Genomic DNA, 20823 nt, shown 5'->3' with positions numbered 1-20823 from the left:
AGAATCTCTTCTTGAAAGCTGTCTTTTGGATGTGGCTGTAGAAAGAGGCCAATCCATTTAAAAATTTTTTTTTTAAACTGTGTTTGCAGGGCAGAGAAAGTGACAATTTAGCAGCAAAGATATACATAAGGCACACATGTCTGGAAAAGCTAGTGACTTCTTCAGTTTTACTACAAACAGCCTACTTATTATTAATCCTTTCTAGAGCTTTCATAATAACACTGGAGCACTGGTGATTTCCTACATAGCTCTTTAATTAAATTATCTTCAAATTCTTCTATTTTAATGTCACCCATTAAAGACTATGAAATTAATAAATTGATTTTTAATTTAAAGCAATCATTTAGATTCTGATTATCCATAATTTTTGTGACTTTGTAGCAGCAGTGATCTAAAAATGGAAAGACAACTGCAAAGTTTTCTGTTTGGAAGCAGAAGAAAATTTTTTAATCTAGGGAAGAACATTTAACCTAGGGAGGAACATTTATGTTTCATATCAGATTACAAAATACTACTACTTTTAACATAATTAGAAGCTCTGAGTCTATACATTGACACCGTGTCCAGAGATTATTTTCAGTCTCAGACAGTTAACATCAGTAGTGATCGTGATACATACTGAGGAGAATAAGAAAATATGCTTGCTCACTGCTTCTAATCAGGGCATTTTAGTTAACATATTTGCCGAGTTAGATGAAAAAGAGAGAATGATAAACACATACCTCCTCCATCAGCCTCTTTAATATCATCTTCTATAGCTTCATCAATTGCTTCATCAAACTCATCAAATCTAAAATACATACAACAATCACATTACAGCCTGTCCTGGCATATGGGTGAGGAAAATTGCCTCTGAAGTGAAAAAGGGCTGAATGTGAAACTGCTCTCTGCTACTTTGGGGCTGTGGGACTTCGATTAGACCACCTCGGTCCTGTTAACCTCAATTTCTTTGGTAAAACAGAGTTTTGTAAATCAGTATCTAATTCTAAGTTGTTTTTCATTTTCAAAGATCACCTACACCAGGCAGCAACAAATATTTTTGTAATGGGCTTTGTAGACTGTACAATCTCTGTCGTAACTACTCAACTCTGCCATTGTAGTGCAAAATCAGCCACAGACAATATAAGTGAATGAAAAGTAGCTGTGTTCCAATATAACTTTATTTATAGACACTGTGATTTGAATTTCATGTAATTTTCAAATAATTTTATCCTTCTGGTTCTTTTTTCAACCATTTATAAATGTAAAAACCACTCCTAGGTCACGTACTATACACAAACTGGCAGTGAGCTGGATTGGCCCACAGGCCAACCCGATTATACAAATCATATGACAAGGTAAACTGAACAAAATTCGTGTTCCAGAAATAATACTAAGTGTGAGAAGTATACAACTGTTGTTATTAAAGATTATATTATTATTATTACTGAAATTCATATACAGATGGTCAGAATTTTAAAACTAGGTAAACATACTTTATCTCACAAGGGCTATTTCCTCCAACTTAAAGCAAAAAACCAAGACTAGATGATTCCTAAGATTTATTCACATACAAAATTCCTTTCACTTTACAACTGAGGTGACCAAAAGAAAAAGTGACTTGAAGATCATGTAAATATGGTAATTACTAGCCACATGTGGCTATTTATATTTAAAATAATTAAACTACAAAATGCTGTTCCTCACTAGCCATATTTCAAGTGCTCAACAGTGACATATGACTACTGATTGCCATACTGGACAGCAAAGTAACAGAACATTTCCATAACCACGGTAAATTGGACAGCATTGGATTAAAGTTACACAGTGATTAACAACAGAGTTAAGACCAATAGCCAGGACTTCCCTGGTGGCGCAGTGGTTAAGAATCCGCCTGCCAACGCAGGGGACACGGGTTTGATCCCTGGTCCAGGAAGACCCCATATGCTGCAAAACAACTAAGCCCGTGTGCCACAACTACTGAGCCTGTGCTCTGGAGCCCGCGAGCCACAACTACTGAGCCCGTGCACCACAACTACTGAAGCCCGCGAGCCTAGAGCCCGTGCTCCGCAACAAGAGAAACCACCGCAATGAGAAGCCCGCACACTGCAACGAAGACCCAACGCAGCCAAAAAGAGAAAAAGAATAAAATCAAAAATCCTTAAAAAAAAAACAATGACTAATAGCCAAATATTTTGCCTTTTGAGTTGAGAAACTCATTACAGCTATAGATTTCCTCTCTAGGAAAATATATACCTACACAAACATAACATTTTACGTATAATTTCAGAGGATTCACAAGTTTCAGGTTAAGAACTCTTCTTCTACATATTTTTACATGCAACAGTTTACTTCCAATTTTTTCATGATTATAAACAATGCTATGAAAAACATTCTTATAGATATAGCTTAGCTTTTCCTTAAGATAAATTCTGAGAAAGTAAAAATCTGTGTATCTATTCATCAGGCTAGAATAACAGATTAAGATACAGCCAGATATAAAGTTAATGGAAAACAGGATTTCTCCGAAGGACAAGATGCAGCTGTAAAGTGCCATAACAATCTGTTTCTTTGAGCCACTACTACTTTCTTACTGAGACACTCTGTTTTCTAAATTCAGAGACCATCAGAATCCTTGGACAAAGGAAATTACAGCAGTAAGAATGAAACACCCACCCCTGCCTAGAGGATCTAAGTCAGTTTTAACACAAATAAGCAGCCTTGATTTACATTCCAGATTCAGAGTTTGGATAAGGGGTTGGACACAACACTCCACACTCTATCTTCATTGTTTTCAAGTAAATAGGACCCTGTGTCTACCATGCCGTACACATATGATACTGACCCTTTCACAGTCCTGCTTTGCTTTGAGCCTTACTCTTCATTTAAATTTCATCTAAACTCTACCATTCCTCAGTATCTTTTCATAACTCTATCTTTTCTTTTGTTTGGTGAGATGCCCCTTGGTTCCACTATGAGATTTTGTTGGATTATAGGTTTGTTCCTGGTATTCTTGCTACAAATAAAATTGTTGGCTTAAAGGCATACAAATTGTTCTTCAAGGGTTGTAGCAATTTAAAATACAACCATGAAGTGAATTTTACCGTTAAGATTTTTTTGCTAATACGGAAAAACAAAATTATTTTGTTCCTTAATTTTAATTTGAATACCCAGTAAAGCCAATATTATTTTCATGTTTACTGGTCATTTTTACTTTTTCATTCGCAAGTACTGGTTTGTGTCCTTTCCCCATTTTATTAGCCAGTATATTCATCTTTCCTTACAGATCTGTAAGAGCTTTTTATGTATTAAAGATTTTAACATCTTTGTCATATGTTGCAGTTATTGCTATCCAAAGTGTATTCCTCACCCCCCCTTTTTTTTGGGCCACGCCGTGGCATGCGGGATCTTAGTTCCCCAACCAGGGATCAAACCAATGCTCCCTGCAGTGGAAGTGCTGAGTCTAAACCACTGGACCACCAGGGAAGTCCCCAAAGTGTATTTCCCCTTTAAGCTTTGCTTATTTTTTCAAGTTTTGAGACAGGAAAACTGACATTTTGTCCTGCTATCATTACAAATATGTGCCCATCCCATCCCCAGTCAGCATCCTCTCAAATAAACAAACACAAATCATGCTGTCTAGTTCTAATCTTCAAAATACATGGAAACTTAATTTTTCTTAAGGAACTGATTTCCTAACAAAAATGGCTTTTTATCCTTGACTTCAGAAATGTTAATGTCTGAAGTATGCAACAGTCTTTGCAGATACCATGTGGAAAAACTATTTCCACTATGAAAAAAACTATATACTCACTGTTATTTTAAAAACTCATAAGCCATTCCTTTTGAATTTTAACTCCTTTACAAAATTTCTTTGCAAGCAAACATTTTCTTTTGTAAGTGCTTTTTGTCTGAGTCTTTCTTAATTTTATATAATCAAATTTCCTTTTCACTATTTTTTCTGTGTTTGGTGTTATACTTAAAAAGTTGCTCCTTACATAAGAATATGTATCTTCCTTACCTCCTTTTGGGAACTAGGCAGGGTATAAATAAATGAATCACACAATACATATTATGATAAAAAACACAGTTTATATTACTGTTATATAATTTTAAGCTGAAGGGATCAGCTGGGTTAGTTCACCATCATAGGTATGTCAACCAAGACCCAGGGAAATGGACCAACCACTCAAAGATACATGGCTAATTAGTGGCGTGGTGAGGGCTATAATCTGAAGTCTTCTGGCCCCCAATCCAATGCTCCTTCCAGTCAACTTTGACATCATCCTCTGTTAGGAGCTATAAGAATCCGATAAACAATTATTAAATGATAGTAGTGATGAAATTTTTTTTTGGGGGGGAGCGTTTCTTTTCTGTGTTGATATATAAGTGCTTTAGATTTTATCCTCACAACAGTCCCATTGCAACCCATGTACAAAGTAAATTCTAGGTGTATTTATTAGAGCTTGAATATGACAAATAAAACTTAAAAAAAATATATTAGGGGCTTCCCTGGTGGCGCAGTGGTTGAGAGTCCGCCTGCCGATGCAGGGGACACGGGTTCGTGCCCTGGTCCGGGAAGATCCCATATGCCGCGGAGCGGCTGGGCCCGTAAAGCCATGGCCACTGAGCCTGCGCATTGGGAGCCTGTGCTCTGCAATGGGAGAGGCCACAGCAGTGAGAGGCCCACATACCGCAAAAAAAAAAAAAGAAAAAGAAAAAGAAAAAATTACTAAGAAGCAGAAGGAAAAAAGAAAAACTGAGAAGAAACATACAAATGCCCAACAAGCACATGAAAAGATGCTCAACATCACCAACCATCAAGGAAATGCAAATCAAAATCATGAGACATCACCTCACATCTGCTAGGATGGCCGCCATGAAAAAAACAAAAGCAGACAAGTGTTGGCAAGGGCGTGGAGAACCCAGAAACTCTGTACACTGCTGGTGGGAATGGAAAATGGTGCAGCTACCATGGAAAACAGCATGGCGGTTCCTCAAAAAAAACAAAAACAGAACTACCATATGATCCAGCAATCCCACTTCTGGGTATATACCCAAGATGAAATGCTAATAAAACAAATTTCTTCTCCCATTGAAAACCACAATTACATCAGGATTGAAAGACAATACAGTTCCCCTATGATGCTTGTTCTGATAATGTAAATTTGTTCCAACATAACTGATATATTAGGAAATAATTCAAGCATACATGTATTTCATACTTGCTTATATATAATTTTCCTTGTGAGAAACACTAGGTAAATGTAGAAAACTGCACCAGCTGTGGAGGAATACACAAAACAAACACGTGCACACACCTTACAAATATTTACCAGCTACCCAAGCTCATCATGTGTGTTATAAGCTAGAGCCATCTGCATCTGGTATTACAACTTTCTGGCTGATTTCAAATAACTCTCCTTCTACCACTACACAACAATTTACAAACTGCAACTCTCCTCACAATCACTTCACAGACAAGCTTCAGGTCTTTTTTCAACATAAAATGTCATATTTATTGTAGTACTTGTTATTTCTTAACCACTTAAGATGTGTCAAATGGTACTCCCATTGTTATCTTTTTTTTTAATGTGTCACTAATGAAGTTTTTGAGTGTGTGACCCTAACTCCATATTTCCCATAATCCCTATAGTTTTTGTGCAATTTTGCACACAATGGCAATTTTTAGGAATGCATTTGTTGTGTTTTAGTAGAATTGACTTTAACACTTGCACTTTCCATTAGTAGGTTTTGACTTCACTAGTTTTAATGATTTTATTAAAAAACAGTACTTTTTCAAAGTTTTTTTTTAAGGAATAAGATGGACACCATTCCCCTAAATATTAAGGATTTTACTCTTACTGATCCTACTGCATTTTATTTTATTTATAACGGTTTATAGAAAAACCCAAACAAACTTTTCGGCCAACCCAAAATAAAGTTTTAACAATAACAACAGAAACTACACAAGGGGAACTCTTTCATGATCACTGACAAAAGTTTATAAACAGGAAACAAGCTTGAAGTTCTATAAAATCAACTCTGTTTTCCATCTCCAGTTATTCAAGTTAAAAGACTGTTTTGGTGTTGTTTAACAATGGTCTAAAATAATTAAAATATCATTTATTTATTATTTGAGTGAGACAGGGTGGTTTCGTGGAAAGAACACTAGACGAACAAACAATTAGGAGATAATGTTTTAGTCTAGGTTTAGCTACTAACAGAGTGACTATGGAAAAATCTCTCTCTGATATTTCTGGTGGCAGATGGTAAACCAGACTATATTTATTGAGTCTCTCAATAGGCACTGATGGAGCACTATGCTAGCTGTAAAGAACAGAGGGATGCATAACACGGACATGGCACTTACCTTCATGTTAACAGTATAGTGTGGGAGAGCAATATTAATCAAAAAATTAAAATCATGATTGTTACAAATATAGAAGTACTTTCAAGAAAAATAACTGGATGCTATGAGGGCATATAATAGAGGGGTTTGATTAAGAGAGGATTGTTAACAAGGTAAAAAACAGGAGGGAAATTCAAGTAAACAGTCTACACAAAGGGACCGAAAGAAGACAGTGTGGCTAACCTGAGAGAGTAAGGGAAAATGTGGATGAGGTGGAGCTGAAAGGCTAAGTGCAGGGCAGGCTGTGCAGTGCCTGTGGGCCTTGTTAAAGGCATCGGTTCTTATCCCCAGAGCTACAGAAATTGGACAAAGTATGTTAAACAGAAGAGGATAACACGAGCAAATTACATTTGGAAGAGATGATGTTGGCTGCTCTAAAATTCTATGATTCTAAAGACGGTAAGTAAGAAATATATATATAATTTCTAATCATCACTGTCATTGTAATGGGAAAAGCATATACTTTGGGGTCAGGTTGTTTCAAAAACATTTTCCACTCCTTCATTCTCACAGATTTCATACCTATAACTTATACATTTCCGTGTTCTTGTTGACCTCCTTTCAAGCAAGTTTGCTTTGGATTTTTTGGAATCTTTTTTCTTTTCTTCATGATCTTCAGAAAAATCTGGCTCCTGATTTAAAAATATGATAATAAGTATATAGGTTATTAATCACAACAGAACAAAGTTCCTTGGAATTAATAGCTTTCTAATGTCCATCTAGGCAGCACATGTGAAAGGTTTAAAAAAAGTGAAATGATTCCCATAAAACTGAATAAACATGGCAACACTACGTACAGAGATTAAAAAGAATATTGGTGATCAAAGGATGAAAACACTTCTGTATTAAACTTATGCTTTTGTGAGTTTATAATTACCTCTTTTAAAACAATCATGATGAAGTCTATCCACCGATAATGAAACTTAACACATATAAATCAAAAGATATGCTGAATAAATGAAATAATGGGTTTAGAAGAAGAAAGGGGCAAGGTGCTCCAGAAAAATAACTAACCAAGACAGGTTATTTCAGTGTGTGATTTAATTAAGCCTGAATGAAAGTGCATATGAAACTAAGAAAATTTCTTCATTTCAAATGAATATCATGTTACATATACTTTCACTCATGAGATAGCTTTCTCAATTATAAATTAGATTAATAACTGCAAAACAATGGTATCCCTTCAAAGAAACTGAACTGTAAGAACACAAATTGAAGTTTCTGATAACCCCCAAAGCAGGGAATTAAAAACCAAATCTCCCTGAACTATTTTTTAGTCACTTCACATAAATAGCACATAAAGAAGCTAAAAACGAATTACCCAATTTACGGTACAAAAAAAAAAAAAATAGAACATAAACTCCGTGGGGTGAGCTTTAAACTTGGTTTGGATGTGATATTACATTTTGGGGCTATCTGCATATACATAATTTTAACCATGAGGGAAATGGGTGATTTCTTTTTTTTTTTTTTGTGGTATGCGGGCCTCTCACTGTTGTAGCCTCTCCCGTTGCGGAGCACAGGCTCCGGACGCGCAGGCTCAGCAGCCATGGCTCACGGGCCCAGCTGCTCCACGGCATGTGGGATCTTCCCGGACCGGGGCATGAACCCGCGTCCCCTGCATCAGCAGGCGGACTCTCAACCACTGCGCCACCAGGGAAGCCCTGGGTGATTTCTTTAAGGTGCTAAATTTTCATTTTTAATAAAATAGGTATACTATATATTTAAAACCACTCATATTACATAAAGTGAGTTAAATTTTAGAACAATTTTGGCAGTCTCCTCTTTAAAAATACTATAAACCAGAAACTTACTTGTGGAGGAATGATGTTTTCAATACTGATACCCACATACACCAAGCGTTCTTTCCTTTAAGTAAAAAACAAAAAAGCACACAAAGTGAGATTTGCTAAAAATAAAATTGTTATGAAAACATTACTAACACAGATAATACTAAAATTATGATTCATGGTAACAGCAGAAGCTAGGTCACAGACATGTTAGTTATTATCCATGAAACTTATAATATTGGTATCTGTGGCAGGCACAAAACTTCCTAAAGGTATGAAAACTTAGCTTTAGAAGTGACTTATGCCAGGTAAAATAAAACCTGTAAGTGAAACAGACAATGAAATCTGATGAAAAGAGTCATGCTTGTGACTCACTGATGAAGTGATTAGATGGAACACCAACTCTGGACAAACTGGATCTTTGTTATGCTGGAAGTTCTCAGTAATATCGTATGTGAATGATTCTAAGACCATCCACTTCTTGTTTGCAGAGAAGAAAACCAGCAATACAGCCATATGTCTCTGCACTCTAGGATGCTTACAACAAAGATATCTTCAGAGCCAGTTAAGACTTCTCCAGAAAATGTGGATTTATGGACACTAATGACATAAAGTTTCATTTCAAAGAAATCTTTGTTGATTTTAATTCAACAAATTTTACACAACGAATTGCTATACAGAACAGAAGCTTTCTCTGGTTCTCCCAAAGTTAATTCAAATACACCAAGAACAGCTGAGCTTTTACATATGTGCCAGTGTATGTTCAACTAAACAGAAATAGTAACCACTCTTCCTCCCTTTATTTGTGATGTCCCATATAGGACATTAATGATCCAGTTGTGTGGGTCCTTTAGTACACAGCCTTTACTGCCCCATAAACCCTGGGTTAACAAGAATTTTATAGTCTTTTTAAGAGATGGGTTATGAAGCTATTAAATAAAACTGGCATGTAAGAAAATAAAGTTATTTTAATCAAAACTTAAAAAAAAATTAGTACAGTTAATGAACTAAAAACTAGCAAAGGAAGAACAGTACTAGCTGAAATTAATAGGAAAGGCTACGTGGATAATTCAAAACTTCAGCTCTCTGTTATTAAATATGTCTGACATGTCCCTCTTTACATTAACCAAGTTTATTGTGGTATCAGTTTCCTCAAAAGCTCTATTTTCACTTGACCATTATTTCTCTTCTCAACTCAATGGAAAAAACACTTAGTCGTGTTCCATGTTAGGTCTTGACTTGTGTCAGGCTTGGAAATCCAAAGGTAAGTGAGACATAGTTCTTGCCCTCACAATTATTTAACAACTAACTGTAGTCCATTACGAGCAGGTATAATGGAAATGAGAAAAAGGAATGGATTTTCTCTGAAGAGCTGAGAAACTGGGGAAGGCTTTAAGTAGGTGGTAACATCTGAGGAAGATCTTGAAGGCAGGTATGATTCTCATCAAGGCATTCTCTTGCTCAGTAATCTCATGGAAAGTCACATCTTCCATTCTATCTCACCACCTAGTTCAATGATCATATTGGGCCCAGACCTTATTATTACCAATAACCACACCCTTTCTAAAATTTCAATTTCAAGGAACCTGTTCTCTGACTTCTACTGACTCACTTTCCAGCTCACTCCCTCTGTTACACTGATTTCAACCATTCCCTGACTCCAGTGGGACCTCTATCCATTGACCCTACCCTTTTTTCACTGTCCGGCACTCCCTTTGTGTCCTTACTTTCCCCCTTACCTGGCTTAGACTCCATGGTCCATCATTACAAATACTCCTTTGCATACACTCTCAAATTCCTTGTCTCTTTCTCTCCTTCCCTCTGTTATATTACCTGGAAAATTCCAACCCTGATTAAATCCAACTCTCTGCTAGCAAAGCACTAGTAACAGTACTTTGGAAGTACATAGCTATTTTGAATTCCCAATAATTTCTGGCACGAAGTCCAGGAAGGGACATTTACATATCAGCTGAATGGACTTCTGAAACATGAGATTTCACAGAGCATCACAGCTCCAGCTCTATAGACAGTTGCTGGCTAGTTACTAATTACTCACTGACACATCCTTCTTTTCCACCATACCGTAGAGCCACATATCATACACCTCATGTTGATTACATTGCCCAGCATAAAGCAGGTGCTCAATAAATGTTCATTAAATGTTGACTAAAAGAACAAACAAGGGGAAAGATGCTCTAGCGCTATGACATAGACAGTAAGCAAGGCTCTAAGTTGTTAGGATGAATGCTAGAGAAATTATTTCACAGATTTGAAACAGGATGAATAAAAATGCTCACTTTTAAAAAGAGATGAAGTCACCTGTATTTACCGTTAATATATTATTTACTTTAGAAACATACATATTTTGCTATTTAGAACTCCTAATATATACATATATTAGGAGTTATAAATAATGAAAGCTTTGTTAATCAGATTTTTGGGGGAATTCACAAACAACAGTAACAGTTAACTTGCCTTGTTAGAATGGTCTCGTATAGGATTTAGTGTGATGTAAAGGCACAATAACAGATGTCCTCTTAAAGGATGACATTTAAGTAAAGAGGATTACCAAGGATAGAAGAGAAAGTAGATGAACTAGTAAATGGGAGACCAATAATATAAACAAATGTGGCACATTTTAACATAAATTTCTAAAACTGAAAGTATTTCTTAACTGCAGCAGCATATTCTAAAGTGTGTGAGGGAAGAGTAAAATATACGTTCACCAATCTTTCCACATAGAAAATGTACAAGCATCACAGGCCTCCAAAGAATAAACGGATATAATGTGAGTATGAGACAAACTCTTAGTGGTTTACATTCTTGGCTTTTAGAGAGAATCTACTTTCTTCCAAGTCCTTAAAGGGTGAGCCTATTAGCCATCTACACTGCTAAGTCAGATCAGCTTCAGAACATGAACTCATTTCTCAGAAGGGCAAGCAGATTGCAGGAAGACCGAGTCTAATTTTTAATTATGATTTAATTTGAAGCATCCTTAGTTAGATCTTTTCCAGTGTCAAAAATTACGACAGGAGCAGTTCGTACATCAAAATAGTCCTAATAACTATATACAGGACTGTCAGTTCCTAAATATAAAGGTATTTAGACAACCAATTAAAAAAAAAGTACTACTTTTATCTCCTAGTGAACTTCAGAGATAAACTTTGCCTTTAAACTAAGCAGCATACATCATGAACCAGAGAGAGCTCAAGGTGAGCAGTAAAGAGGAAAAAGGATCTAGAAGTTGAACTCATTTTTAAGGTTCAACTTGGCACAAAGTGTGTGGACTATGGAATAAGCAGACTGTCTCAACGCAAACTAAAGTTTTGAGGGGAATACTATGTGACAGAAGGTAAAAGTTAAAGTAGCAGCAAATGAAGGAGCCATCAGGAGACACTGCTTAGATTTTTCTCAGATGGGCATCAAGTCCTACTGATTAATCCTCTGAAAATTCTCTTCAACCTCTCTACTGTATTATCATGATGACTGCTCTAGTTCAGGCCTCACTGGCTCTCACAGACTTTATTCCAACAGCCTCAACTCTAATTCCTTCTTCTTACTGTTACCAGGGCATTTTTTCTGAAATAAAATTCTGATTATGCACATCCCTCCTTTGATGGCTCCCCCATGCCTCTAGAGAATAATTCAAATTTCCTAGCCAGTTATGCAAAGCTGTTCATAATTTGGCCTCAGTTTCCTTTATAGCTTCATCCCCCACCACTCTTTTACACTCTCTCTGCTTGTACTGTGCTCTTTGCCTGAAATATCCTTTCTCTGCATGTCCACCTATATAACCCCTAGTTATCTTCCAAGGACTTCCCTGATAACCCCAACTCCTAGGAGAACTAAAGTGCTCCTCCACAATGTTCTAGTATTGCTCTAAATATACCTCGATTTGTCTACTTTACTGAATCACTGGTTCATACATCTGCATCCTCTGGCAGAAGGTGAGCTCCAGGTAAGCAAGAGCTTTGTCTTAATTCATCTTTTCTCTTCAGTTTGGAACACAGCAGGAATGAAGGAATGTTTAGCAATAGACTAATCAACAAAGGTACATATAAATATAAATAAATACAAACTTACTGTCTTGATTTTGAGCCCCCTTTAAAGATTAAGCTCAACTCCAATCTTACCTCCTCCAAGAAGCCTTCTTCAACTGCTTTAGACCACACTGCAGTGGCATATTGAAAAGGGAGGCATTGCTTACAGTCAGTAGGACACATTTCAGCATTTAAATGCTCTTTATTTCACCAGTGTTAATTCTGCCCACCCAAAGAGATGACATGGGTAACTAAACTGTAGACCAGTTCTTACAGTTTTCTTGTACTCCCTACATACTTAGCTACATATACTCCACAATACTTGGGTCAATACTTATTCAGAGTAGGTTCTGATATACATTTTAGATCAGGGATTGGCAAACTTTTCCTGTAAAAGGACAGATAATAAATTAGGTTTGGGTAACAAGGTCCCTGTTGCAACTACTCAACTCCGCTGCTGTAGTGCAAAAGTAGTCACAGGCAACATATAAACAAATGAGCATGGCTATGTTCCAATAAAACTTTATTTATGGACAATGAAATCAGAATATACAATTTTCATGTGCCATGACATATGATTTTTGGTTTTTTTCTAATCATTTAAAAAAGAAACAACCATTCTTAGCCGGGCCATATTTGGCCCACAGGTCAGAGTGTGCCAAACCCTGCTTTAGACAGACACATTAGTCTATACTGGAAGACAATTCTGAGGTCAAATTCCCAAGTAAAACATTAACACACATATCACAATACCTGCGTTCAGCACGCTCCTTCTTCTTTAAGGCAACATCCAAATCCTGCAATTGTTCCTCTAATTTTTCACACAGTAGTTTCTGAAAAAATAAAACAGATGAGTGTCATTTTACACACCTTTCCACAATCATTTGTCTCTTGCCTATTAGCTACAGATACCATGCTATTGAGAGCTGATAAGGGGCCACGTAGCGAACACTGAAATGTTCCTTATATTTAATTAAATAAAGACATGCTGCTTCAGTTCATCCACTGAACTGAAGATGAGCAGGGTATCTTTAAAGTAACACACATGTTAAAGAAACTTATAGCTTTGCTGAGAAACATGTTCAATGCCTATCTTGCTAGCAGTAATCAATGTTTAAAATAGCATTTGGTTCACTGTATATACATGACAGTGATTAAAAATTTTTTTAAATCCTAAGACATTTTTAAGGAAGAAGGTTTATGTACAATAAAAATACAATGGTGGCAATCACTATTTTTTAAAAAAGAGAATGGAAAAAAATTTACAAAACCATGCCACATGGTTACTGGGTCAAAACACAGCTGAAGAATGTAATTGCTAAAGTGATGCTAAGCCAAAAAAATTCCACTTTACTAAGAAATGCAATAAAGGCCATCTTTTTTTTTTTATGGCTGCACTGTGCGGCTTGCGGCATCTTAGTTCCCCAACCAGGGATCGAACCCATGCTCCCTGCAGTGGAAGTGCGGAGTCCTAACCACTGGACTGCCAGGGAAGTCCCAACACCATCATTTTTAAAGTAAAATGAGACTGGGCTTGTGAGAGAAAAGACCTCTTGGATGCAAAAAAAATATCCTGCTCTTCAGTTTTAAAAGGAATCCACCTGAATCGAGATACGAGAGAAACAGAATCCATGTTTCTATTCATAGTAATATTATAATGGTGCATAATTCATAATACCATCTATAAGACTGACAAAAAGAAGGTAGGCAGAAATGAAAGAGAGAATGAAACAAAGGGATAAACAAAAGGAAGAAACTTACTTCTTCCCTTGTATATTATCTTAATTTGGGGGGTTTTTGTGCCTTTAACGAATGTGAGAAAAAAATAAACCAGAGATTATAATTTTACAAAACCCAGAGGTCTTCTAAGAATTGCTTTGGAAAAAAAATAAAGGGAAGAACTAAAAGATACTAATAAAAGGTAGTTGTTTTTTGGGGTTTTTTTTGCGGTACGTGGGCCTCTCACTGTTGTGGCCTCTTCTGTTGCGGAGCACAGGCTCCGGATGCACAGGCTCAGCGGCCATGGCTCACGGGCCCAGCCGCTCTGCGGCATGTGGGATCTTCCCAGACTGGGGCATGAACCCGTGTCCCCTGCATCGGCAGGCAGACTCTCAACCACTGCGCCACCAGGGAAGCCCTAAAAGGTAGTTTTTATCAATAGTCTCTAGTTTCACAGAAATTTAAACAAGAGATGAACAATATCTACAAATTGAAGATTAAAATGTTTAGTGGCTGTCAAGAAATATTAATTTAAACATAAAATCAAAGACTGGAAAAACAAAACTGTGCTGGGTCATCATACATGTTGGCAAGGGGGGCAGAACCATTCTCCATCTGGGATGATCATGAGAGGAGGGCGAAGGCAGGCAGTGTGGTATCCACTGTCACAAGAGTCGCACAGGAGAATCTGAAATAAACCACAGATTAATTGTCAACCTAACTATGACTAATATTCAATGACTCAAGTTAAATAAGGACATTCTATATTTCTTAGCATAAAACTAAGTAATATACTATACTATACTCTTTATCTGCATATAGCATAATAATAAAAAAGCTCTGATAATTAGGATCCTAACACGTCTTTTTTTTTCGGGGGGGGCCTCACTGCACAGCTTGTGGGATGTTAGTTCCCTGACCAGGGATTGAACCTGAGCCCTTGGCAGTGAGAGTGTGGAGTCCTAACCACTGGACCGCCAGGAAACTCCCCTCTAAGATATAATTTTTTTTATTTTATTTTTTTTTCTAATATAATTTTTTTAAAAAAAATTTAGAACCAAAAAAAAAAAATGTTAAGCTAATAAATTAAGTGAAAAATAACAAGTCTTTTCTGAACTAGAGTTAAAATCCTTTTTTTGTACGCCATGAGGAATATAATACATTCTTTATAACAGAGTTTTATAGCTGAAGTACCATAAACTTCCCTACCACACACAGGATTTTTAAAATACAAATAATATCCACTGTAAATAGCATTTCAATTACCTATCTGTAAGAAACATTCATGGCTCCTTTTATCATGTAAATTCAAACATGAGAGGAATGGAACTACACTAAGGACAATTATGTTCAATAAAAAAGCTACGAATAATTAATCTTAAGCTGATTATTTTTTGCTATTCGAGTTTCAGATGACCAGTTCTCTAAAACTTAAAATGGTACACACTCATGAACTTAAAAAAATCATTTATTTTAAAATAATTTTAGATTTATGGAAGAGTTGCCAAGATAGGACACTAACGTTAATATCTTACATAACCATGGTACATTTACCAAAACTTAAGAAATTAACATCAGTATAAAACTATTAACTAAACAACAGACGTTATTCGGACTTCACCAGTTTTTCCACTATTGTCCTTTTTTTGATTCTAGGATCCAACCCAGGATATTACACTGCATTTCATCATCTCTTCTTAATTTCCTCTGATCTGTAACAGTATCTTGGTCTTTCTTTGCTTTCCATGACTTTGACAGTTTTGCAGAGTACTACTCAGATATTATGCAGACTGCCCTCAGTTTGGGTTTGTCTGATGTCTTCTCATGATTAGACTGAAGTTATGGGTTTTGGAGAATACCATAGAGGTGAAATGCCCTGCTCACTACATCATATCTGGGGGTACATGATAGTGTAACAATTTGATAACTTACTGTTCAAATTGTACAATATGACTTATTACTAGTGATATTAACTTTGATCACTTGGTTATAGTAGTGTCTGTTGTTTTTCATCACTGTAAAGTTACTTTTCACTTTCTATACTCTATTCTCATTAAAAGTGATAACTCCAGCCCATACTCACGGGGAAGGGAATTAAGCTCCACTTTCTGAAGAGAGGAGTATCAAAGAATTTGTAGAGATAAGTTAAAATCACCACAGTAATTAATAAATAATTGGGGGGAAGATATGTTGAAGTTATGCTACACCCTGGTTTTCCTTACAGCTTCACCCACTAGTTTTAGGACTCATCAGTGGATCTTGCTGCAATAATTATTACTGGGAATTCCCTGGTGGTCCAGTGGTTAGGACTCTGCGCTTCCACTGCCTGGGACCTGGGTTCGATCCCTGGTCTGGGAACTAAGATCCCACAAGCAAAACAAAACAAAACAATTATTACTGTGGTGTTCTAATGGTGATTTTCTGTTTTCCTCATGCCCTCAACATTTGCTATTTGGAATTCTTCTGTAAAAAAAAAAAAATGTCCCTCCCCCATTACCCCATTTTTTTGTTTATTCAATTATTTATTTTTATCGGAATGAACTAATGAATATTATTTTATTCCTTGGGTTATAATCTAAAACAATTATTTAATTTATTGTTCAAATTGTTCTAGCCATTGATATAGTAGGAGTTTTCAAGTTGGCCCCTGTGTCCTTAGGACTCATTTGCATGCTTTTATTTTTTTTTAAAGCACTTCCTTACTTTCTGGTAATACAGGATACTCTAGGCACATCTTATATTTTCCTTGCCCAAGCCTTAGAATCAGCCATTTTCCCCAGAAACACTGGTTCCTTTATTGGAGAATGGTATTTAGAAATCGAGATCTGGGTGCTGAGTGCTCACTGCTCCTGGGTATCCCTGATTCTAAGTTCTCACAGAGGACAGAGCTAGGAAATACATGTATGTATAGTACCCCATGTATATACATATATCTATATTAAAATAAGTATGAGTTCATACTAATAACTCACCATCTAATCCAGCACCACAGGGTTCATTCTAGCCTTCAGCCTTATTTGTAACGCCTTTAACAGTGAGAAAGCTGGCTCCCATTATCTACACTTTATTTATTTGTATATAGTTTCATTTGTATATAGTTATATATAGTTTCTGAATTGCTAACATGTACCATGGGGAGGGTTTAGAGTGGGGGATGGAATGTGCACACATTTTAAAAGTGGAAAACTCCCTTCTCCATTTGCTACCAATAGCCAGAATTCAATTTAAGTTATATTAACATTATACTTCAGTTATGTGATTGATTGCTTACATAGGCATATGTGGACTAACCTGGGCACCTGATTCTATTTATCACATCATTTCTATGTTAAAACATAATCTAAATTTCAAATAACAAAGTTAAAAATAAACTTTTAGAATTCAGTTTATTTCTAAAATGATGATTGTCTCTATTCTTCAAGAAAGGTAAAAACCCATTAAAATAAATACTACTACGTGAGATTTCCAAGCTTCAGGCAATGATCCACTTATTTTCACTAAAACATCTGAAAAACCCGATCGAGTTCTATACTCATCTATGAATTTATTGCTTTTCTGCTGTAAGCTCAAAGAGAACAAGGACCACATCTAATTCACCATCATTTCCCTACCACTTAACACACAACAGCTGCCTAATATTTTTATTTGAGGATTATCCTTAAATATATAGCATAAGAAATCCACCATATTTGGGATCTTCAGTTTCCAATGTCTTTCTCTTTGGCACAATAACCAGCAATGGGATTTTCAGAGCAGTTATTAAGATAACCAAATAAAAATCCTATGTGTGTTCCAAGAAGGGTACAACTTTCTCCATCTCCTGGATGTCATTTCTGCTCACCTCATTTTACTTTTCACTTCTTCACACCCCTTTGTCATTGACGTCTATTGCTGCCCCAGTCAAAATGCATTCTCTCAGTGTAAAAAAATATTAGGAAATGGTAGGGAAAGAACACAAATATTGGTTTTTACTTGATTTAGGGGCAGAAAAGACCACTATCTCAATCTTCTCTTTGCCCTTCTCCACACGAAAGTCTTTACCTAACTTTTATAGTTTGATGATCATAAAAATGCTTAGAAGGGTCTTCTCAGTGTACTTTTGACAACTGTTCTTCTCAGAGCTAAAGTTATTCTCTGGGTCTAAGTTACATCTTTTACTTGAACCCTCTGCAACTACTGGGATTTGATGAACTTCACTGATTTGGTTTCCAGATACGATTTTCACATGTAGGAAGAAAACAGCTTTACCCCAGCACACAACAGATTATCAGGAACTGTGCTTGGCAACTTTACATAACTTATTTCTGCTCCCATACAACTCAACCTATGTGGAAGTTTCTTTCTTTATGTCTCTTTCTGCTTAATAGGTGGACCTTGCTTTTAAAGTCAAATCTATTCAAAAGAACAGAACGGTTGCATAGAATTGAGCATAACAAGAGTGTTTCCTCAATAGGTTCTTTAGAAAGCACTTATGAACTGCAAAAATACATATATAGGTTAGGAACTGGTTTTCCTGATTTAGGCAGTCTTTGAAGAACTTACTTCCTAAATAAGGAAGTCCCATGTAAATCTGTCACTATTTTTCTGAATATATCTAGTCTATAATTATCCTCTTAAAATTTTTTTTACAACTGTCCACTTTCTAAAGTTTAAAGCCCTACTAGGTTACTACTTGACTTACATGTTTTTACAGAAAGGCAACAGGCCCTTCAGGTCTTACTTATTTAAAGCTGCCACTTCAGAAATATCATTATAAAGTGACTTAAAGGAAAAGAAGAAAACTTTAAAGGAAAAAAACAGAATAGAAATATTTGAATACACTAATTGATCTGTGAGAAGAGATTAGAAGTGCATGCTTAAGTAGAGGAAATATCAATATAAAGCCAGGTAAGAATGAAAGCAAGATCCTAATCCTCCCTAGAGTTGGGTTATTATCTGAGAAACAGAAATAAAGGCTATTTTGCACACACAAAACTGAAATCATGATCAAAGCCAGAAGTTAGGCTGCTTCACACCACAGCATGCCAATCATCTGAATACTGTCCATTTAGATCAGGTACATACTAGTTCAGGATGGTTTGGAAGGCCACATTTTTTGCATGGTTCATCATCATCTGCTAGGATGGCGTCTTCACTTTCCTTTTCTTCCTCCTCTTCCGAAGCTGCAGATGATTTTTCACTGTCAGACCCTTCACTTTCATCATTGCTGGAATATTTCCACCTGCCACGTGTTCGAGAACCAGTCCATCGAACTTTGCCTTTGGGTTTTACCTTGTATAAAATAAAACATTAGGATAATCTGATGTAATAAGAATGTTAAAAAAACACACTTCTGATTACATGTGCATTGTAGAATATTTAGTGAATACACAAAGAAGAAAAGAAAAATTATTGTGGCTTCATCCACAGATATACCTACTATTAAAGTTGGGTATATATTTCCATTAATTTTTTCTACTCTTTGGAAGGGAGAATTATAATGAACATTCTGTCTCATAACTATTTTCCCTAGTTATAAAATAGTCTCCTAACATCATGTGTGTGTGTGTATATATATGTATAAGCCATCACATAGCTATATTTATCTAATCCACTACTAGACAGACATTTAGGTAGTTTTCCATTTTTCACTTTCATAAACAGTGTATCCTTGCAAATACAAACTTTTACACACACTTCTGTGGTTAAGATAAATTCCTCAAAGAGGATTCTGGGTCAAAGATCATGCACTTTTCAAAGGCTCTATAATAGAGCGATGACTATATTGTTACATAAAAAATTTAATTCCCGTATTAGTGATGAATTTAAAAAATTTAATAGGTCAAAAATGCATACAAAAATCCTGACAAACTTAAAAAATATTATTCAGAGAATAACTTTATAATGTTGGGAACTGCTTTTTATTGGCTGGCTTCACAATATTTTAAGTCATATTTCTGTTCACTCCTACACTTTAAGTCCCCACCAAAGACCAAAATAATTCTAACAACAAAAGGGGAAATTTTTTTTAAGTAAAAATTTAAAAATTTAGTATTTCAGGAGACAAAGGATCACTTGCAATTAAGAACAATCTGACCACTTAAATACATCAAAAACAAAAGTAGCACTTTTAATTACAACAAACTCCCATAGACTAGCCAAAGACTTGTACTAGATTTTGCTTAAAATAAGAAGGTCATAGAAAAAAAAAATTCTGGCTCTATGACTAATGATTAAAATGGGGACACAGAGGCACCCTCAAACACTGGCAATGAGAAGGTACATTAACTGGGCCTTTTTTGGAGGGCAATATAGAGAAAGCCATCAGAACTTAAAACACATATGCCCCTTGACCCAGCAATTCCAATTCTAGGGGTCTATTCTAAAGAAATACTCACTCATGTCCAAAAGGATCTTCAATGCAGCACTGCCTGTAATAGTGAAAAATTGGAAACGACCTAAATGTCAATCAAGCAGGGAGTGGTTAAATAAACTGAGGTACACCCACACTATGGAATACTACGTGGCTGCCAATAACCAAAAAGTAGACTATGTCTGCTGATATGTAGAGTTCAGACACACACTGTTAAGTGAAAAGCTCATAGAAAAATAATTTGATTCGATCCATTTTTTAAAAGAATGGGAAGTATTTACGAACATGGACATGAATATATGGAAAAAGGACTGCAAAGAGATGAAGCCCAAACTGTTAATAGTGTTTCTAAGGAATTTTCATTTTTCAATCATACAGGTTAGGTATTACTTGGATAGTTTACAATACAGAGAATATATTTCTATATTGCCTATAATAGAGAAAAAGTTTAAAAGATGACAAGATTATACAGTCTGAAATTTAATGTCTGGAGATAACTACTAAGAAAAAACATCTCAGATATAGGAAGAG

General features: G+C 35.9%; 1 protein-coding gene across 1 annotated transcript in view; it reads right to left on the bottom strand.

Annotated features, from left to right (window-relative positions):
- Positions 1 to 20823, bottom strand: part of RSF1 (remodeling and spacing factor 1) — a 165327-nt gene that overhangs the window by 8223 nt on the left and 136281 nt on the right. Inside the window, exons 7-12 of the mRNA XM_065881801.1 lie at positions 19005 to 19211; positions 14524 to 14628; positions 12975 to 13054; positions 8206 to 8260; positions 6914 to 7023; positions 723 to 790 (exon numbers count right to left, since the gene is read on the bottom strand). Coding sequence (XP_065737873.1) covers positions 723 to 790; positions 6914 to 7023; positions 8206 to 8260; positions 12975 to 13054; positions 14524 to 14628; positions 19005 to 19211 — 625 coding nt within the window. The remainder of the gene's footprint in view (positions 1 to 722; positions 791 to 6913; positions 7024 to 8205; positions 8261 to 12974; positions 13055 to 14523; positions 14629 to 19004; positions 19212 to 20823) is intronic.

Source organism: Phocoena phocoena, chromosome 8 (genome assembly GCF_963924675.1).
Source record: "Phocoena phocoena chromosome 8, mPhoPho1.1, whole genome shotgun sequence".
Classification (NCBI taxonomy): Eukaryota; Metazoa; Chordata; class Mammalia; order Artiodactyla; family Phocoenidae; genus Phocoena; species Phocoena phocoena.
This window is presented reverse-complemented; position numbering and strand designations above follow the sequence as displayed.